This window comes from Micropterus dolomieu, linkage group LG22 (genome assembly GCF_021292245.1).
Source record: "Micropterus dolomieu isolate WLL.071019.BEF.003 ecotype Adirondacks linkage group LG22, ASM2129224v1, whole genome shotgun sequence".
NCBI classification, from domain to species: domain Eukaryota; kingdom Metazoa; phylum Chordata; class Actinopteri; order Centrarchiformes; family Centrarchidae; genus Micropterus; species Micropterus dolomieu.
The window spans coordinates 16,588,065-16,607,810 of record NC_060171.1 but is presented as its reverse complement, the minus strand read 5'-3'; the positions used below and the strand labels follow the sequence as shown (position 1 = coordinate 16,607,810).

At 39.3% G+C, this 19,746-nt stretch overlaps 2 protein-coding genes across 2 annotated transcripts in view; one reads left to right on the top strand and one right to left on the bottom strand.

The window, feature by feature from the left end:
- Positions 1 to 10,510, bottom strand: part of tln2b (talin 2b) — an 88,486-nt gene extending 77,976 nt beyond the window's left edge. The window contains exon 1 of the mRNA XM_046036606.1: positions 10,429 to 10,510. The gene's annotated coding sequence lies outside the window, so the exon portion shown is untranslated. The remainder of the gene's footprint in view (positions 1 to 10,428) is intronic.
- A 3,008-nt stretch (positions 10,511 to 13,518) lies between these two features.
- c2cd4a (C2 calcium dependent domain containing 4A) lies at positions 13,519 to 15,224 on the top strand. The gene is made up of 2 exons (XM_046038289.1): positions 13,519 to 13,726; positions 13,827 to 15,224. The coding sequence occupies exon 2, from the start codon at positions 13,871 to 13,873 to the stop codon at positions 15,221 to 15,223; it is 1,353 nt and encodes a 450-aa protein (XP_045894245.1). The 5' UTR covers positions 13,519 to 13,726; positions 13,827 to 13,870; the 3' UTR covers position 15,224.
- The last annotated feature ends 4,522 nt before the right edge of the window (positions 15,225 to 19,746 follow it).

Here is a 19,746-nt window from a genome sequence, read left to right as displayed (position 1 = left end):
ACAGATACATGTCTGCAACTTCAACACTTTTCTAATATTAGATATCACTTCTAACTGTGCCGCCGAACATTGTTGATTGCTGTCTGTCTGATTAGATATTCTTTTAGAAATATTTGGAACAGCACACTGCATGCACCACTAGCAATTTGTTCACATCCACCAGTATGAGAAAATGTTTTGATGTTTTCTGGATGAAAGTGAATACTGCTTATTGTACTGTACAAGAGCCTTCTAGTAATAACAATGGCGAGTATGCAATAGCTCATTCTAATTCAGTGATGCATGTTTGTAATAATTGTTGCGCAGTGCATGTATGAAACAATGTTACAGAATTTCTTGTCCTAAAACACACAAAACATTTGTCATGCTTTAATATATTCCTTATATTGTATTCACAGAATTAACAGAAGACCGAAAGAGCATGTGTATTTGTTACATTGTTTTTTTCCGTGTATGACAGAAGGTGAGATAAATGCTTTGATCCATGTGTGCTATGCCTGGACATCATCAGCAAATGTCATGGAATTACGTACTATGTGACTGCACAGTGTCCTCACTAATCCAAATTAACAGCATCCTCTTCACCTATACCAACCGCATTGACAGAAATATAACCCATGCATCAGTATGTGGATGTGAAAGTAGTCATATTATGCTCATTTTCAGGTTCCAAATTTTATTTAGGGATTGTACTAGAACATGTTTACATGGTTTCATTTTCAAAAAAACCCATATTTTTGTCAAACAGCACATTGCTGAAGCTCCTCTTTTCACTCTGTAGCCGTGTTTCCATCAACGTTTTTTAATGCGCATTTTGAAGTATCGCATTTGAAAAGGTTGATGGAAACTGCAAAATTCGAAAAAAAAAAATCCTTAATTTCACAAAAAAGTTTTTATCCTTACGTGCGGAAACATGGCTGGCAACTTGCTCACTTGAAACACATTTCTGAGGAACTTTCTCCATTTTTCTAAGATCAATGGCCATCAGGTTCATTCGATGGTTTTCTTTCTGATACGTCTTGTTTATTACAGCCATGTGTAACGTCAACTACTGACATAACTACACTTGCCATAACCTGGTTTATTCGTTCCAAACCAGCTAATGGAAACACACCTATTTTGAAATGTCTTTTTTTTTCTTTTTTGCAACATTTCAAAAGTACGCTTAAAATTCGCTTGACAATTGGATGGAAACATAGCTTGTGTGTTGAATGCTGAGTTTTAGTTACGGAGTGAGGCATCTTACTTGTATAAAATCTTTGTTGGGAGTTGCACATGCGCAGTACCTAGTTAAGGACTATTAGCCAATCAGAAGCAGAGTAGGGCGGGGTCCTGAAAAGCCGGCAAACACGGATTCGGTTCAGCTGTATATGTTCCCTTACCAGCTTAGCAACATGGAATTGAGCAGGAGTTTCAGAGTGGTGAGTTATTAATCTGTAACAAATGTATCTTTCATCCACAAAGTTTTAACTGAGCTCTGTCTCTAAATCACAGTAACAACTTTATGTCCATTGACTGCCTGGAGGGTAACTAGTGTTTGGAAGGGAGAGGAGAGGCAGCAGTCTTGTCACTGTGTGCTGCAGCTCAGAGTGTTTTTCCACCATTTTTTTTGAGTCTGACTACCAGCTACTGTGATGTCACAGAGAACAAAAGAAAAAGACTGTACTACAAACGAGCTGTTTTCAGGCAGTTCAGACCAGTGTTTTCTGTGAAAGATGGGAATTCCCTTTGGGGTGCACTTTGGGCTTTTTCACTTTGCAAACCTATTACATGCACAAAAAAGGTATATAACTGAAAAGGAGAGGGAAAAAGCCAAAAAGCATAATATGACCTCTTTAACAAATGTACTGAGCTTCCAGCAGCAATTCGGCCACTGCAGTCAAAACTGAAAATGTTCAACTTCTTTCCTGTGGTGGCTTGATGTGTTCACATTATACAGATTTAACAGTCCAAACTTCTTGATTAACCTTTAATATGCATAAAACATCCCTTTTCCACTGGGACCAGAATATTCCATATAGATTTAACATCAGCTATATTGGTTGCACACACGGGTGCTTTTTTCACCACAGAACTGTCTGTCCACACTGCAAAGCTCATTAAGGGTTTGGAATCAAAGCTACAAAGCCATTACTTTGTCCACGTAGCCACTGCTTTATCCAATTAATATTGCATACAGTTATTAGCAGTCCAGATATTATGCTTTCACAAAATGAAACGCAGCTTCTCTTACAGCTCGAATGCTGGGGAAGCTGTGTGACAAGCTAGCACATGCATAGAGTAGACATATAATGATTGCCCTATTTAGAGCATTTTCAAGATAATGTCTCATCTTACATAAAGCACTGTCCATTCATGTTGTGCTGTCTTTAAAAGGCAGAGCATCATCGAAACAATAGCCGCTAGTTTTGATGGCTCACTGATTTTGACAACATAATTCAGAGTGGTGCATTAAATTCAACAATACTTATCTCTATAAATAACCTAATTATTCTACTGAATGACTATTTTACCATACTGCACATGTTCACAAGCAGGTTGGACCAGTATCACGACAGAATAGCCACAGGGAAGAAATTAGAGAGCATAATGGAACGGAAACAATCAAATAAATAATGTACACATGATATACACACACAACTCCTATACCCTGGAGTCGCTTTCTTTCCTCCCATGGAGAGGTCAAATGATTTGATTACTTCTATGTTACACTTTAGAGGAGATTAATGAATGCTAGTTTTCCTTATTTCTGTTCTGTAAACACTATAGTGATTCTTTTCAGCGTAATCATACTCAAACTTACATAAGATTCAGGAGGTATTTCCAAAAAACAAGGGTTCAATACAGCTTCTTAGCATGTTTAACGTATCCAGTGTTAGATGTCATTCAATGTCAGGCCAAAATGTACAGATTTAATGATAGAGAGATGAGCAATTACATTAGACTCTGCTTCAGGAGGATGTTGATTTCTCCCTCACCTCAGTGGCTGCTGACACAGTTACAGGAAATTGAACACAAACTCAAGTCAGCTCATCAGTTCTGATTTGCCAGACAATGCATGTTCTGAAGAAAGATATTTATATTCAGCTCTCGTTCAGCTCTGAGAACAACAGCGTACTGACAAACAAGGTTACAGTTGGAAACATCAGGATTTTGTATAATTAATGCCTGACTTGAATTAAAATACTCCTTTGCTAATGATTTTGTGCCATCAGGCCAGGTGACCTTATTCCCACAGCGACCAATTAGAATTTACGTCACAGACAACACAGGGGATCAGCAACTAAAGTTGAATGAACACATTTATGAGATGAACAGATGTATTTAACAGTAAAATTAGCATATGCTAGATTCTGTACTTATGAGCTACAATTCACTTTGTAAGCTTTTCAAAATGTTAGTGTGATTGAGGTGTTCCCAATGCTTTATGCTGCGTAAACCAACATTTACACCATAAATAGTCTCAATAAAACAATCTGAAACTGACAAAAAATTCTGATTTGAATCACGGATAAGTAAACAAAATAACAGATCTGACTGGACATTCATTGTCAGCTTTTACCGTCTTATTAAAGCAGAATTCATTTTAAATTAGTATTTTATTTGGCTACCTGAGTCAGCGGGACAAGCCATAAACCAAACAATGACATATTATCACGTTCTTCAGTTGTTATGGCTAACCCGATAGCAAACAATTTCCTATTTACACATCTTGTGGACATAGGGTACATTAGCATACATTTTAGGTGTTTCGTGTTTCTGGCCACCTGGTGAATGTGATTCTTCTTTGATCCTTGTTTTTTCTTCAACTCCTAAATATTGTATAGGCCTATGTAAATAAATGTGGCTAAATGCCCTGCAGTGTTATGGCATTTGGTGCTGCGCAGGTAGTGTACAATGGTCTTTTAGCTCTTTGTCACTGAAAACAATTGGAAACCGTTTGGGTTTTGGCATTATGAGTGACCCCTTTCACATCCACATACTCATTTAATCTGTTGTTAACATACAAATATTATTAGTGCAGCTTTAAGGAGAATGAGCAAATAAGTTCAAAAGAAAAAGGTTTACGAAGAGCACAGGTCATGCCATGGACTCAACTTTATCATTCCATCTCTAAAGACAGAGCAAGGAATGTAATCCTATATATTGTCTTCCACTAAGGGTAACCAGAGAGTCCCTCTGCCTTTAACACAAGGTCACTGCACTGCTGATGAGCTGAATATACAAGGCTAAAGTAACATAATCACTTATACAGTACAGCTTCCAGCTGCTAAATGCACTTCCGCCCGGCCAATATAAAATAATTTCAACAAGAGTGTGTCAGAGCAGTCCACAGTTCTTCTTTGAAACTCAAGGTGCTGACACTACATAGCTCTGAGCAGAGAGAGACAGAGAGAGAGTGAGAGAGAGGGAGTGAGAAAGAGTTCTCACTCGGTCAGCAACCCTTGCAGCCTGCAGAGGATCAGAGCAGAGGAGAGCGGTAATTTCAGTGATGGTCTTCAGACAGCAGAGTCCTTTCCCCCAGGCAGTCACGAAAACAACCTGACAGCTGCTGTACACACAAAGGACCTGACGGCCCTCAATTAACCTTGATGTGAAACTACTGCCTTATCATTTCTCCCTAAAACAAGATCAATGGTGCCATTCAACAGCAATATCATTTTGTTTACTTTATCTATCTTTTATTCCATCTCCCCTCTGTCCCAGTGCAGCTGGCCTTTGCTCCCTCTGTCCAAAAATTGTGCAAGCCTGGCAACCTCTGGACATTTCCCATCACAGGCAATTTATAGACTGGGATTACTTCAAATGTTGCATTTTGATTTTTGTCAGTCGCTGTAGTAGTTTGTGTCATAGGTGGAAAAAAAACAGTTCACCTTCTCATCAAGTGATTAATGTCTTCACTGTACTGTGCTGCAGGACACCTACCACTCAGCTCTATTTGGCTGTGATGTATCATTGATACAGATCGATGGCAAGTGGCTGGATCACTAGGATCTGTGCCCCACTGTCATTGACCTCTGGCTGCTGTGGTGTTCCTCAGAGACCCCCTGCCAGTGAAAAACTCACAGTATGCTGATGAAGGGGGTAAAACCATCACAGCCTTTGAGATTGTGCCTCTAATGTGCTTTCTTTGTGATACTATCCACACACAAAAATTCTCAAAAGCAGAGCACAAATAATAACAACATAATATACTAAAGCTCCCTATAGATATACAGTTTATTGTATGTAGAGGAGCATAAATACATGTCTTTGATTGCACATCATAATACAGCCACTATGAAGACGCTGTGAATATACAAGAACACTTATTTCTCAATCTTCTGTTGAGTTTAACTTCAAATACACCTCTACACAAAGAGACCGTTTCTGGCAGTTAGATAGATGCTTTGAGCACTAGTACCTACATTTAATAGAGTAAAAAGAAGCAGGGCATGTTACAACGGGGTGACTATTCACTGGGCAAGAGCAGCCATTATAACTGAACAAAGACTACCAGGTGATAAACTGTGTTCTATGGATTCTTTTACCATTACAACCCAAAGCAACAGTGCAAGAACAAAAAGGAAAATGTTGACTTCAACAGAATGAAGTACATCAACTCCATGTGTACTCAAACGCAATGCAATGTTAAATGAATTCTTAATTGTATTCACAAAAACTGGCAAAACAGGCATGTCAGGGACAAAATAGCATTAGTTCAGCCACTCTCCTCTTTTCTGAGGAGGCTGTTATATCACATGATCTTTAGCACATGTATCACATGATCTTTACCGCTGATAATCAGTTTGCCTCAAGCAGAGCAGAGCGGGTCATGTCCCTGATTACTCTATTGTTCCTCTGTAACACCAAAAGAGAGACATTTCACTTTAACCTGGACAGACTGTGTGTATCTGCAGCAGTAACAAAACCAAGTAGTGTTAATGGTACACCAATTCATTGACACTTCAGCAGTACAATTGAATGCTAATAAAGTAAGTCACACAATTTGCACAAAGCATTTACAGTTTCAGCACAAATACAAAAGCTTTTGTCCGATGCTTGCTCACTGTTACATTAAGTAAAACTTAAGTAAAAAAGCCCTACTTCAAAACACACACAAACACACAGAAAACAGATTAGGCAAAAGAATATTCAATCAACCACAACTGACTAAATGTACATACATTTCCTTACATTTAAATATGAAGCAGCCTAAGGTAAGTAGACAGCTATTTACTTAAGCTGACAACTGGTGCTCAGAGAACCATCACATCTTTTCTTTAATGACACTAACCCAATTTGGGACCATTTACTGTGTGCATGACAGTGAAGTCAGACCTGTCGTCTGCTACTTCCACTGGAGTCTCATTTGACCCACTGATAAGATGCGCCATGGGCTGTTCTGCCACTGCCTCTGACCTGAAGCACACCACTCTGGCATCTACTGACCTACTTCTTGAGTCTGCTTACGCATCACTAGCCCAGCCGTGTCCGTTTAGACCACATGTACAGTAAACTCTTGGTAGGTACTGCATCAGCCCCCACTGCCAGCTTTGTGAGGGTTATGTTAAAAATGGTACCATGTCACCGATTGCTTCATATTATGCTCAATTATAATAAATGATGTGATGTCCTGCATACATGTCTTCTCAGCTGATCTGATCACAAAACGAAAGAAGAAATTACAATTAACTGCTTTCTACATTCAGTCAAAAAGCATTTATATTGTTAACAATTCTGCAAGTTAAAAACAGTCAAATAAAGTATATAGTACATTAAACCGCTACACTTACAGGATCAACAATTGAGTGACTTGTGGATGTACTGACACAGTCAATTTAATCTGATGCCACAACAATCTTTAATTACAAGTGAGATCACCCTGACTTCAAATCTGAAAGTACATCGGGAATGTGGTCAAGTGTTTGCTCATGGAAAACAGTCCATCTGCATTACAGCTCTCACATATCGACTGTCTGCCACATTCATCTGTATACAGAAAATTATGAATTCACAATGATGTACTAACTGGGCAGGCTTATACATCTACCTCTTGTTTTATGAAAACGGGATATGGAGGCGAGCCAGGCCCTAAAGAGGCTGTGATCACAGAGACCACAGCGAGAAAATACATAGGAGCAAGCTATTCCACTGGTGAACACGAAACACAAAGGCTAGGTCACAGCGACAGCATGGGGTGTATTTTTGTTTCCACCTCCTACACACTCACGTATTAAATATGGTTCAACAATCACACTCTCCAATGACTCTCAAAACCCTTGGTTCCCACCCTCCAACTGTACATTTCCTGGGGAATTCCGACCAGGAATGTAGTCATGATGACGGAGCAACTGCAACAGCTGAGAGGAAAATCACTTTCTAATGAACAGGACGGAAATACAGTTGAGGCTTTGTCTTTGCCTGTTCTCAACACTTTGTGGATCAAAATACTTACTTGAATGCATGATGAATGCATGACCTTGTTATCTTTATTTATGGATCAGATTGAGGGCTGTGTATTTCTTTCTGGGTTGCAGAATTTGAATGAACCCTGACTAGAAGCAGTTCATTTCAAGACCATGTTTGAGACTTGTGATTTCCAGAAAATTAGGTGCAGAGATCAAAGTGTAAACTAAAGTTGTTGAAGTAGAGACAACGTTAATAGCTTCCCATAATACAAAATCACTGTGATAATGGCCTCTTCAATAGCTGACAATGAGTTGGGAAAAGGCACCATTTAAATAGTGCTTGATTTTAATTACCACTCCAAAGGGAAATTGCAGTATCTAATATTTCAAAAGCAGGAGGAAATGTAGAATGTTGAAGAAATCTACGAATGTGAGCTACCTTTTTATGTTTTAAGTTAACTTTTCTGAATTTTTTTGGCACAAGCTTGCAAACTGGCAAGCACTGCTTTCATGACCTTGGGTCTTGTGAATAGCATCTAGTGTTTTGTTTGATGGAACAGTAAGCCTTTATCAGTTGCCGCTGGCAGATGCATGCTGCATATGAGCTTGTGACATTGGTGGTGCTGTGATCTAATTATATCTGTGTACTGGGTTGTGGGAAAGTGTACAGTACGTTGTGTAGAGGCTCAGACTGGGAAGGACTCCACCTCTGTATTAAACATGGGCAAGCAAAGGGCTCATATTGTGAACCAATAGGTGCAGTGTATCGCTGCTGAGATTTAGCCTACATAGCTTCAGTATTTCCCCAAAATTAGATATCTGAATGCACAACACTATTTGCACTTCAAAACATCGTGTCCATCCACACAAAAACAAACACATATATGCTCACAATGAGTAAATCTGTTATGGCTTGTCTAAACTTAAATACATTAATCCTACAGACAATCCAACTGAATTCCATTAAAAGGGAAGGGAATTTACGATTCACAAACCCCTTCCAGCACTATGTAGTCGGGAGATTATTGTCTTTTGGCACATTTCGCCAATCTGCAATTTAATAAATTTCAACAACAACACACATTACAGATACGGATAAAATGTGTAAATTGTGATCTTTGTAATTAGATGAATGGATCATTGATGAGGTACCGAAAACATAAATATGAACATGTTAGCACTAAGGTCAATCTCCAATATATCTGATAAAAGAAACATTTCATGGATTTAGTATTTTTATTTGAGACTTCTATCCCATCACACATGAAGCAGACTTCAGCGCCAAAGCAAAATTGATGATGCTTGACACCTCCAACTGTCAACATCCAACCTATTTTCTTTTGAGACACAATATTTTACACAGAGCATGTCAAACCAGGATGCAACCATCTAACATTAATTAGTCCTTTATATACATGTACATCAAGGTAAGACCAAGAGATCCTATGAAGACATTTTTTCTAATTCATTAAGCAACATGCAATAATGCTGCAGCTACTGAGGAGCCCATATGCCATTTCCTACAGTGTGGTTGGTGGATGCTTTAATCCTACACTAACCGGTGCCTTACACTACCACCCAGGACTACATTTTTAGTACTAGTACTTCCAGTTGGGATCAAACCCATAGCATCCTCAGTGGTGCATTACTGTATAAAGCCATCCAGAATCACAGCTGTCTGCATCATGCAGAAACAGCTTCACTTTTCTATATACATCACTCATATAAAACATGTCTTCATCATTGGTTTGAAACCCCACTCACGGCATGAGTATCCTTGAGTTGACCCTTAATATCCAAGATGTCTCTCATAGAAAATGCACAGCTGCTCTATAATGTAGAAGGGTGGGGAGAAAACAGTTGGTCATAGCAACCCAAAGCTTCTTCGGTAAATGAGAATGTCAAAAGAGGCTGATGTGTAGCTAATGTGGTTTGGCACAGGGAGTCAGCCCAGCACACATTTGTTCCACAAACGAATGTACTGTATGTAAAACATGAAAAGATATATAGGGGTTTATTGTGTGGCTCCTTTACCCCATAGTCACTGTGTTGGAGTAACATTAAATGCCCCGGTACCTGCCTGAAACAACCACATGTCACAGCTAATAGACACACATCTGTATGAGGCAGCAGGGCAGCCTAGTGGTTAAGGAGACATGTCCATTAATCAGGGAATGCACATCCTCCCTTCTGGTTGGAGAAAGTAACAGAAGTACAGCCAGGTGAGCATGCATCCCTTCTTTTTAACTTAGGTTAAAAAGGTTAAAAAGAAGGGATTTTCCTACTGGAATCCATGAAATAGTAGATTTCTGTCACTGGAGCAAAGGATTACTGGGCTGTTCAGCTTCAGCAGTCTTCACAAACTTAAAGCAACTGACCATTATGAACTATCCTCTGCCTATTCTGTCAGCCTACTGTAAATCATCAGTGGTTACATCCCCTGCATGCGCGCCACAGCCTCACGTCGTCAATTTAGCTTTGATGTTGAGCCGATCCAGATAACATTCAGGTCAAGTCCAAGTTACAGTTCGGCACATTTCTTCGCAGAGCAGCGAGGATGCTGGAGCTGGGCAGCATTAGTTGCATATTTAGCTTCGTCTACTTCTAAGCACGAAATTCGGCGAACCTAAATATTTACCGTGCACCAACAACCCCAAACAAGTAGGTCAATGAAATATTCATCTTATCACCTCTTATCTGTCAATGTCAAAAGCAGTCAGTCACATTTTAGACGAATATATCGACCTGACAGGCTTCTAACAACGCACCAGATGAAGCAAATCGACTGATGTTCAATCCAGAATAAGAGCAAGGAGATGGTAAAGTGGGACACATCACACTGATCATGTGAAAAGGTCGTCTGCAGGCTGTTAATATGAAATGTTTTCAGAGCTTCTGCTGAGCCAACATCGAGCGGTCTGCCTCCCTGTAGTGAGCCCTTTTTTGGGAGGAGGAACGGCACCTTGAACAACAGCGCCAGGGTTTAAAACACACAGGAAAGCAGTTTATAATGATAAAAATGAAGGCGAAATCCTACCTGATGTCTGTCACCCGTTAATGCATGCGACCTGGCTTGGACGTAGGCTAGGCGACACACACGGCAAGCGGGTCAGCTCAGCCTGCCTCCTCCACGGAATCAAGCCCCTCCCCGTTTATCGTACAGTGGAGAGAGATGGAAAAAAGAAAAACGACCGCATATCTATGCGCTGAAAAATGGAAGCAGCGTCACAATCTCCCATGGTTTCTGATAATCTAAGATGTAATCAGATCGAGATGGATTTGACTCAAGAGTAGGTTATTGATTGCGATGAGCAAATCCTGCGCGATAAAAATAGACCTTAAAATCATGTAGGTGCATGCATAAAGATGAAGGCACGGAAGACTTGAAAGAGTTCTCTCTTATTTTGAAAATGCTTTGGATTTGTGCTGTGAAGTACACCTGCCAAAAGCTTGTCAGCACACCGACCGTCAGTGCAGGACGGTCCTTATTGCTGCGCTCCATCCCACTTTGACACAATTGATGGCACATGGGAGATGATGTTTTAACTGGGATGCTGTCAACCGCAAATAAAAATTACACAGAACCATGCAGCACATTTTAAACTAATGGCATCATCAATATTTTTTTAAATAATGCCTAGCTGGTATGGAGGGGTTTTGTGCAAGCTGAATGACGAATTCATAAATAGGCCTTTACTTAACGAGATACTTTTGGTTGGATTAACAGTTATGAAAATCGTTGTAATAATTACAGATAAGTAAATGTATAAGACTAACCTCCCCCTCGCAGTTCATCATCTCAGTGATTATCCTGTTGTTTTTTTAAACTTGAGCATATACTGCCCCCTAATGGCAATGTTCAGATAGATTGAAGAAGAAGAAGAAGAAGAAGAAGAAGAAGAAGAAGACATAGGCCTACTTTATTAATCCCGCCAGGGGATTTTTTCACTCTGTTGTTAATTTGCATCATACACACACCAGTCTGAAATACACACATATGCACATGCACAAACATATGGAGGGACAGCCGAGCAACTGAATGTAAGGTCTTTATCTGCTACATATTAATACACATTATGGCCTACATTTTTCATGTTAAAATACTATGAGATAATTGATCATCTGTCTCCCTGGTCTGCATGGATATTGATGAGCTAAAACTATATTACAGGTATCATGCACAAACACACAGACTCACACACAGACCCACATTAAGCATGTTCTCATCAACTTCAGTTGTGTAATATTTTCTAGCATCTTTTATAATTGACCTCAAATTTATTAGATTCTTACACTTGGTTTGAAAGGTACAAGATGTTTGAGAGGTAAGCTTGAATTACTGATGTGACTTTTGGATTTGGAACATTTTGGAAAACATTTCTGAGAAGTTCCCTCATTTAGGACACTTTCCTGGTATATTGTTAGCACTGACATCATTCTGTCCTTTAGTGCCTGGTAACACATGATAGCCAAGTTACTCCACTTGAACCTTGGACAGTACAGAGTGGAGCTTTTATAAACAATTTCTTTCCCATACCACTTTTCAATGGAGAGCTAAGGAAAGTCAAGGGACAAAAGTAAAGGGCCCGTCCTTTTCATGTTTGTCTTAATTGGAAGTTTGTCTTAATTGTTTTGCCTTTTGGGAAGAAGAATATCAATTTAAATGTTTGTTTTGTGTATGGTTAATATCTTTTTAGTAGTTTGAATGTCAATTCAAATGTTTGTTTTGTTTATGGTTAATATCATTTTAGTTGTTTGATTTTGTTTTTTTTCTATGTTTTACTTGTTTTCAGTCTGATGATTTCAATTTTGGAGCAATTAGTTTGTGTGTAAACCAAACCTTTCAGGAACTGTTCATTAATTATTTATGGGCTACAAGAGTCAATTGCATTTCCATTCAGTGTTGTTTTTCCCACCTATCCAAAGGTGCACTTTATGGTTTCTTCTATGGATCCGCATTGACTTAAATTCAAACCTGATATCTTTTTAGTTTAGTTTGGAATTAAATTTTGTTTCCTTTTTATTATCTACCAGAAATCTCCCTCTTTGTCAGTGTTTTGGTTCATTTTTTTAAAGAGAGAAAAAGGAAGTTTAATAAAATCTTAAGTAAAGAGGTAAAATATAATAAGTATAGTTTACATTTTGTATTATCTTGTCATTTCCAAGTGCCTTTATCATTTTAAGTGTTCTTCTTCTTAACATACATACACACAAAACGAATAGAACTAAAAAAATTTTTGTGATGATATACAGTAAGTGAGTTAAGTTATGACTGTCACAGTATAGACCCAACACAAATTCAGCTTCCTGTCATGCTGGTGATCGTTCATAATGCAGCTGCTTTGTGTCCCACCACAAGAGGGTAGCACTGACATGACAATCTTTCAATAAAGGTTGCAGACCTAAGGCGCAATCTTTATTGTCTATAAATCATATCAATGTTCTCATTGTACTTTCCAACACTGATGTTGACTTTTCAGAAACCACATTATGATCTGCCACCACACACATACACACACACACACACACACACACACACACACACACACATATATATTATACATGTACATATATGTAATGACTGAAACATGTGTATGTATTTCTTTAAAATATTATTGTGATCAGTGTCGATGAAGTACTAAGTACTAACATATGCATAAATACATAAAATACATAAAATATACTAATGCCAGATAGTTCAGAGAAAAGAATTTCATTAATTACTAGAAGGAATTTGGTAGCAAGTTATTAACCATTATTTTCAAACACATTTAAAACTGACTGACCCATAGGTCTCCTAAACTCAGTAAAGCTAGGCTAGCTTTATCCCTTGAACTTTTGCCACTAAAAGATACACTGAGTATTATCTTATCAGATCACCTCGTTTCCGTTCACAGAACAAGGTCATATACACCATCTAATTAAAAAAAAAATGGAAAAACAAACACGTGAATTAAAAGCCTGCCATTTGCTTAAAAGTAGTTGTTCACTCAAAGTAGTAAGCTAATCTTGCTAAACAGAACAATGGGCTACTACAGGGGCAACTGAGCCCTGTTGTGATTAGGATATTTCCATGGGAACCAAATTGCCAGGGAGAGAGGGAGGATCCTGTTCGAGCAGCACAGGGGGTGTGTGTTAGATTCACTGGTTTGCTGCTTCATTTAAACTGTCTTCATCTCTTTAACAGTCATAGATGTGCTGGTCTTGACAAGACATAACTTCCATCTTCTGTCAAGAGAGCTTTGTGGATTTCTCACAACAGCCTGAACTTTTAGCTGGAGCTATCAGCCCATCCTGTTCAGGACAACCTTGTGGACATATCGTCAGAATATAAGGTAATAATAATGTCCTACAAAGTTAACATTTGATACAGTTGATATTCTATATTCTAAGATTTTCTTTTATAGACTTTTTTTTGTCTGTGTTTAATTTCAGAATACAACGCAGCAACTTAAAAGCAGATTTCTACCAGAGGACCCATGTGGGTGGTGGAGAAGATGCGTGGGTCAGTAGAGAGATCTAACCTGCCTATCCCATCAGCAAAACTCAGCTTTAAGATTGGCGACATCATGTTTGGAGAAAAAGGTGACAAACCCAAAATGATTTCCCTCTGCCCTAATGTCATCACCCCTGACAACATCCCAGAGTTCTGCATCCCCCCAACAATCCCATCCCTGCTGGAGATGAAGAATTCGGAGCAGAGCCGAGCTACTCGCATTATCAAGGTGTCTCCCTGTGAGAGGGCTAGCCCTGAAATAGAGGTGACATGCCAAGAGTCCATGTCCATCAACCCTCACATTATCCAGGTGGAAAGTGTGGATGAGAGCTCCTACGATGGCTGCAGTGATGAGGAGACCACCAATGCAGATCCCCAGAGCCAGGCTGCCTTGTCCCTTCCACACCTGGCCAAAGCTCAGACCTGCTATGGCTTTTGCACCTTACTGGAGAGCCCCCACACCAGGAGGAAGGAGTCGCTCTTCCACTCTGATCCTGGCTCCTCTCCCCTGCTGCTGCCAAGGAATCGATCTAGCACGTGCTCTAAAGTCTCCCCTTCCACCACGCCCTCCTCCTCTCCTTCCCCATTCAGTTTCAATACCCTAACCTCCAGGCTTTCTCCAAGAGGATACACTCTGAACTGGCAGGCTACTCTGGACAGCGAAACAACTTCCTCTACTGAATCCTCTCCTTTCAGCTCGCCACTGCTGACCAGGTGCCCTGCCAAGTCTTCCCTCTTCAAAGCACTGAGCCATGAACTGCTGTTGTCAAGGAACATGAGGAAGGCAATGCTGTCCAGAAACAATTCCCTGTCCACAGATGAAGGTAGCTCCACAGACAATAGCCCCAGTGTCATGAGGAGGGCATCAGAGGGGTTAGTTGAGGGCCTACCCAGCACCTACAGCCTGGCACCGCCCACCATCTTCCCCATGGACTTGACTCTTCACAGAGAAAGGGTGATGAAGGAAAGAATGGTACCCATAGGAAAAGATGGCAGCTTGAGACTCTCAGCAGAGTACTGCCCAGATAACCAAAGACTACGGGTTCGACTGATCAGTGCCGAGGGACTCTATCCTCTCTCTGTAGATTCGAAGATTATCAACTGCAGCGTTAGCCTCTCTCTGGTTCCTGGAAAAATCCAGAAGCAACGCAGCACAGTCATCAGAAAGAGCCGTAATCCAATATTCAATGAGGATTTCTTCTTTGATAGTATGTCAGAGGACGACCTCAGCCAGCGGTCCCTTCGCTTTAAAGTAGTGAACAAAATGTCCACCCTGAAAAGAGACTATCTCCTCGGTGACTGTGATTTGCCTCTTTCTAGCATTGTGACATTATAAACCCAAGTACTTCCTTAACTGTTTATTTATTTATGAATTATTTATTTTCATTTTTGTATTTTGAAATTAGATTTTATAACGATTAAATTATGGAAAACACTGAGGTTGTTTGTCTTTAATACATTTAAATATGACTAAGTTTCATTGTAATATCATAGATTTTGTCAGTGTAAATTAATAGGAACAGTTCACCCAATTTTTATAAATGTAGGCATTTTTAGAATGCAATGCTCAGTTAATTTGAGAAAAACAAATGCACCACCAAAAAAAAGTTAATCCTCGCTTTATAATTCCTTAAAAACAAACGTTACAACTAAATGTTAATCTAATGATTTGCAGCCTTTTCATTCCTTGGTGTTTTGTGGTTGCAGCATCAGCTGGCATGAGATAAACCGCCGTCTCGTATTTCTCCTGAGCCTGTTGTTTTCTTCCTGACCTTTCCAATGATTAAAAATATCACTAGAAACCAGAAACCTTAAAGGGTATGAGTATGCATAATTTTAATCAGTGCACAAAAGAAGCTCTATCTGCTTTCGGTCACACTGTGAAATTACTTATTGTTATATTTCATGACAATTTCAAAGCATTAACAACTGAAGCTGTTCTACAACTTTCTACAAGTTGAATAGCATGAATTTTTCATCAGATATTTCCTAAACCAGACAATGTTGTAAATGATACTTATCAGTAAAACCTGTAAATACTTTTCTTATGAGATAGATCCTTTAATAAAGAGTATTTCTCTTTTGATAGTCACGCACTGAGGTGACAAGGCTACTATTTATTTATTTTTTTTTACAAAACACTTAAACTCGGCATGACAATAAAAATATAATCTCTCTATGTAATATACGTATATACATATACATGTTTACCCAACTGAACAGAGCAGCAGCTCTTAATCTAGACTCCAGGCAAGTATATCCTGCTGCTTTCAGCAATAAAGATCAGGCTTAAAAGCACCAGCTGCCACTGTAGCTCCTAGTTAAAGATTAATAGGTTTCTCAGGGCTCAGAAAAGCTCTGATAGGGGACTGACAACTGCTGGTTATACAGTATATGACAAAGCAACATACAGTATTGTGAAGAGATGAAGCATTCCATTCACAACGAAATATACAGTAGCTATTGCAGCCAAAGCTATAATTATAATAAACTGCTGAGAGATTTGTTTTAAAAGCTCAATGGCTGTAATGACCCATGCTTTATAATGCAAATATTTTACTAGATTTTACAGTTTGGATTGTGCCACTGAGAAAAGCCTTTGGGAAAATATAGCTCACGATCCACTTTCAGTTTGAATTACAGATTCAGCACAGTCACAAAGACCTGCAATCCCCTCACAATTGTTTTGATGGAAATAAGGGTTTTGTGTTTCTACAATTTGTGGCCTAATACGCAGGCTTTTGTGTTGCTGTAATACATAGGAGTATCTCATTTCTGACAAAGAAATCTATAAATATCCTACACAGACACGCTACATTTTTCGACAATACCTCTGTGCACAGAATGTGTTCCCAGATCCTGTGAGGGGGCTGAAACTGTTGGACACTTTTGTATTGAGTGTTGATTCAGCTTTGGAATACCCTGTAATAAATTATCCTTCCCCTTCTTGGTCAACCACTGATAGGATTCAGAGGGATTTCCACTGATCTATCTTCATTCTAAAAAGCAGAAGCGTTGGTTTTATATTACACAGTGGTTACAGCAGCTTTAGGGCCTTGATACAAGCTGGTTCCGCCCATACTAAAATGTAATCTACTAGTGGGCACAGAATAAACGCATCAAATAACAGCTTATTAGCAATTCATATTAGCTTTCAGATCACAAGAAACAGGCACTTGAATCTCATGGAAAACTACTATTTCTGGAAAACAGTACAGCTTCACTAAAATGCCTTTCTCTCCTTAAGCAATAGCTGATTGGTCTGGGTTTGTACAGAATTTGCTGGGTTTTGTAGGCCTACTTACTTACTTACACATTACTGATTTTTCGAAGTGATTTGATATTATCTGTAGGAAACATCTGCTTCCCTAAGAGCTGTGCATCATGAATGTAAATGCACAACAGGGGAAGTGCACTGGCTTAATCTCAAGTGTCTAAAAACAGTTGCCTGGTTACCTTCATTCACCAGGATGTCTTTGCCCAGCTAATGCCCATTTACAGTTTCGAAGTAATGAGCTGGAATTGACATCAACCACATTTAGACATACGGATCAGGTGCATATTTTGAATGCAACTCTTCCATTTTGCTCTCTATTTGCTGCAAAACCTATTCAGTGTTCTGTTGTTTCTTGAAATGGAAAGAAAATGTTTTCATATCAAGAAATGCAAGCTATCTCCCTTCCCATATCTCACTTGTCTGTTTTACAGCTTCCAACGTAAACGGCTCCTTTCAAAGCACTTTTCTTATCACTGTTCTTGTTTTACCAGGCATAAACCTGAAAATGCCATTGTAATCGTGTTTGACCAGTGTAGTGATCAGCTGGTCCTTTACTCCGCTTTCTTATGTTCTCAGGGTAAGAACTGCTTTGGAATTGTAGTGACGAAGGTTAGTGGACCTCTTTTGTTATTTTTTTTTTTCCACCTCCCACAGCAATACTTCAAAATATCCTGTAAAAAGTTCTTCTGATGTCATACGCCTGATGTTGTCAGGACAGTATTATGATGTCTAACATTGACAGAAAAGTATGGAACTTTTTTTGTGAGTTGATAAGGAATGGGTTTGAGCTTATAGACTGCATGTACACAGATGACCAAATTATCTGATTAAAAGAGGTCAAAATATTCCATGATGTCGTGATGCTGTGGGTGACTGTTGTCTCAGAGCCATGACATCACTGTTTATGGCCCACTCTTCAAATTGGCAAACACTGTCCTCAATGTTCAGCTTTGCAGCAGATTGTCAAAGTAATGAGCAGGCTTCATGATATATTGCAGCTGCGTCATTAGTTTGTGCGAGGACACATCATGTAAGATGAAACGAGATCAGACTGACACACACACACACGCGTGCGCGCGCACAAACACACATACACACACAAAAGCTGGCAATGTCTGATGATGCTCCAAACTTACTGGAGTCCGCAGTATTTAATTGATGTAAGACATCAAAAAATATAGTAAATAGAAATGTAATTTGTGACATAGTAGCCTATTTGTTTGAGACTAGAACATTTAATCACTCTTGATTTGACTAAACATATCGAACATTTCCAGTATCATACTGACCATTCAGGTCACTCAGTCTGCCTTTGTGTCATCAGTTACAACATATTTTTAACAAAGGTACAAAATCAAATTGATGCAACTGCCGAACATATCTGTATAGACATTCCCAGTTTACGATAAGGCCAAGAACAACTCATGCTGTATCTGCACGTAGAAGACTCATCACTTAGCCTGTGCACCTGCTCTGTGTTACACCACCCACTCTATCACTTCAAGCCCTGTATGGAGCTGAGTCCAAGCGTGACCTGTTCGGTACATAACAACCAAACATACTGCAGATCACATCTGATCAGACTTATATAAACAGAACCAAGGTGTTTGAACCAAGGTATTTTGTCTCACCCAGGTAAGCTATTACTCACAAGCATGGCTGTGTGGTTATTATCTTGACAGTACGTCAGCAAAATGCGGGGGCTAATAATAACTCACCATGAGGCCTTGTGTAACACATCAGTGTGTTCATTTCTCAGTTGCCCCCGGGGATATGTCTGATCATAGTTGTGAACAGGCACATGCTGATGGGATGGTTAAATGCATTAGGACAATTAGGACAGGGCTTTCATAATATTGTCTAAATAGCCATTAGTTAGTCCACAGTCCATAATACCATAATAGCTGGATTTGTTTGATTAATGCTAAATTGAGACCATCTAAACAAATCTTAACACAATCATGGTGATTAAACACACAAGATGTAATTTCTAAAGTTAATTTTATTTATTACTTTAAAAGAAAAATGGTGACAGCAGCACAATGATGAGCATATTTAAACTAAAAATGAACTGTGCATGATCAGGTACTGTACATGGAAAGATGACACACACGTCTTCCGGCCTGTGTTTTTCCTCTTCCAATGGCGCCTTCCACTCCCATGGCAACAAGGCCCAGCTCCAGGGGAAACCATGGAGATCCTGCCTTTCATGTGTGAGATGCTTTTATTTCGACTCATGAGTTGATAGAGGCTGTCCCTGTCTGTTTGATTCAGATGCATCTCAGCTTCTTCATGTGGCTGCTTGCATCCAAAGCCAGCTGTCAATAGATCCTTCCTGTGAATCTAAAATGAAGTGGGGGGCAAAGTATGGGTTAAGTGTTGTCAATACTCCACGCCGTTCTGAGACAAACATGCATATACATATAATTATGTATAACTACTTTGCCTAGGTAGATTGAACACATTTCAAATAAAATGTATTCATTGATACACACAAAGAGTTCTAAGACAAATCCACCGATCACACTGTCAAGACTCAAATGTAAGCTTATTATATAATTACCAAGACCATTATCTGTTGT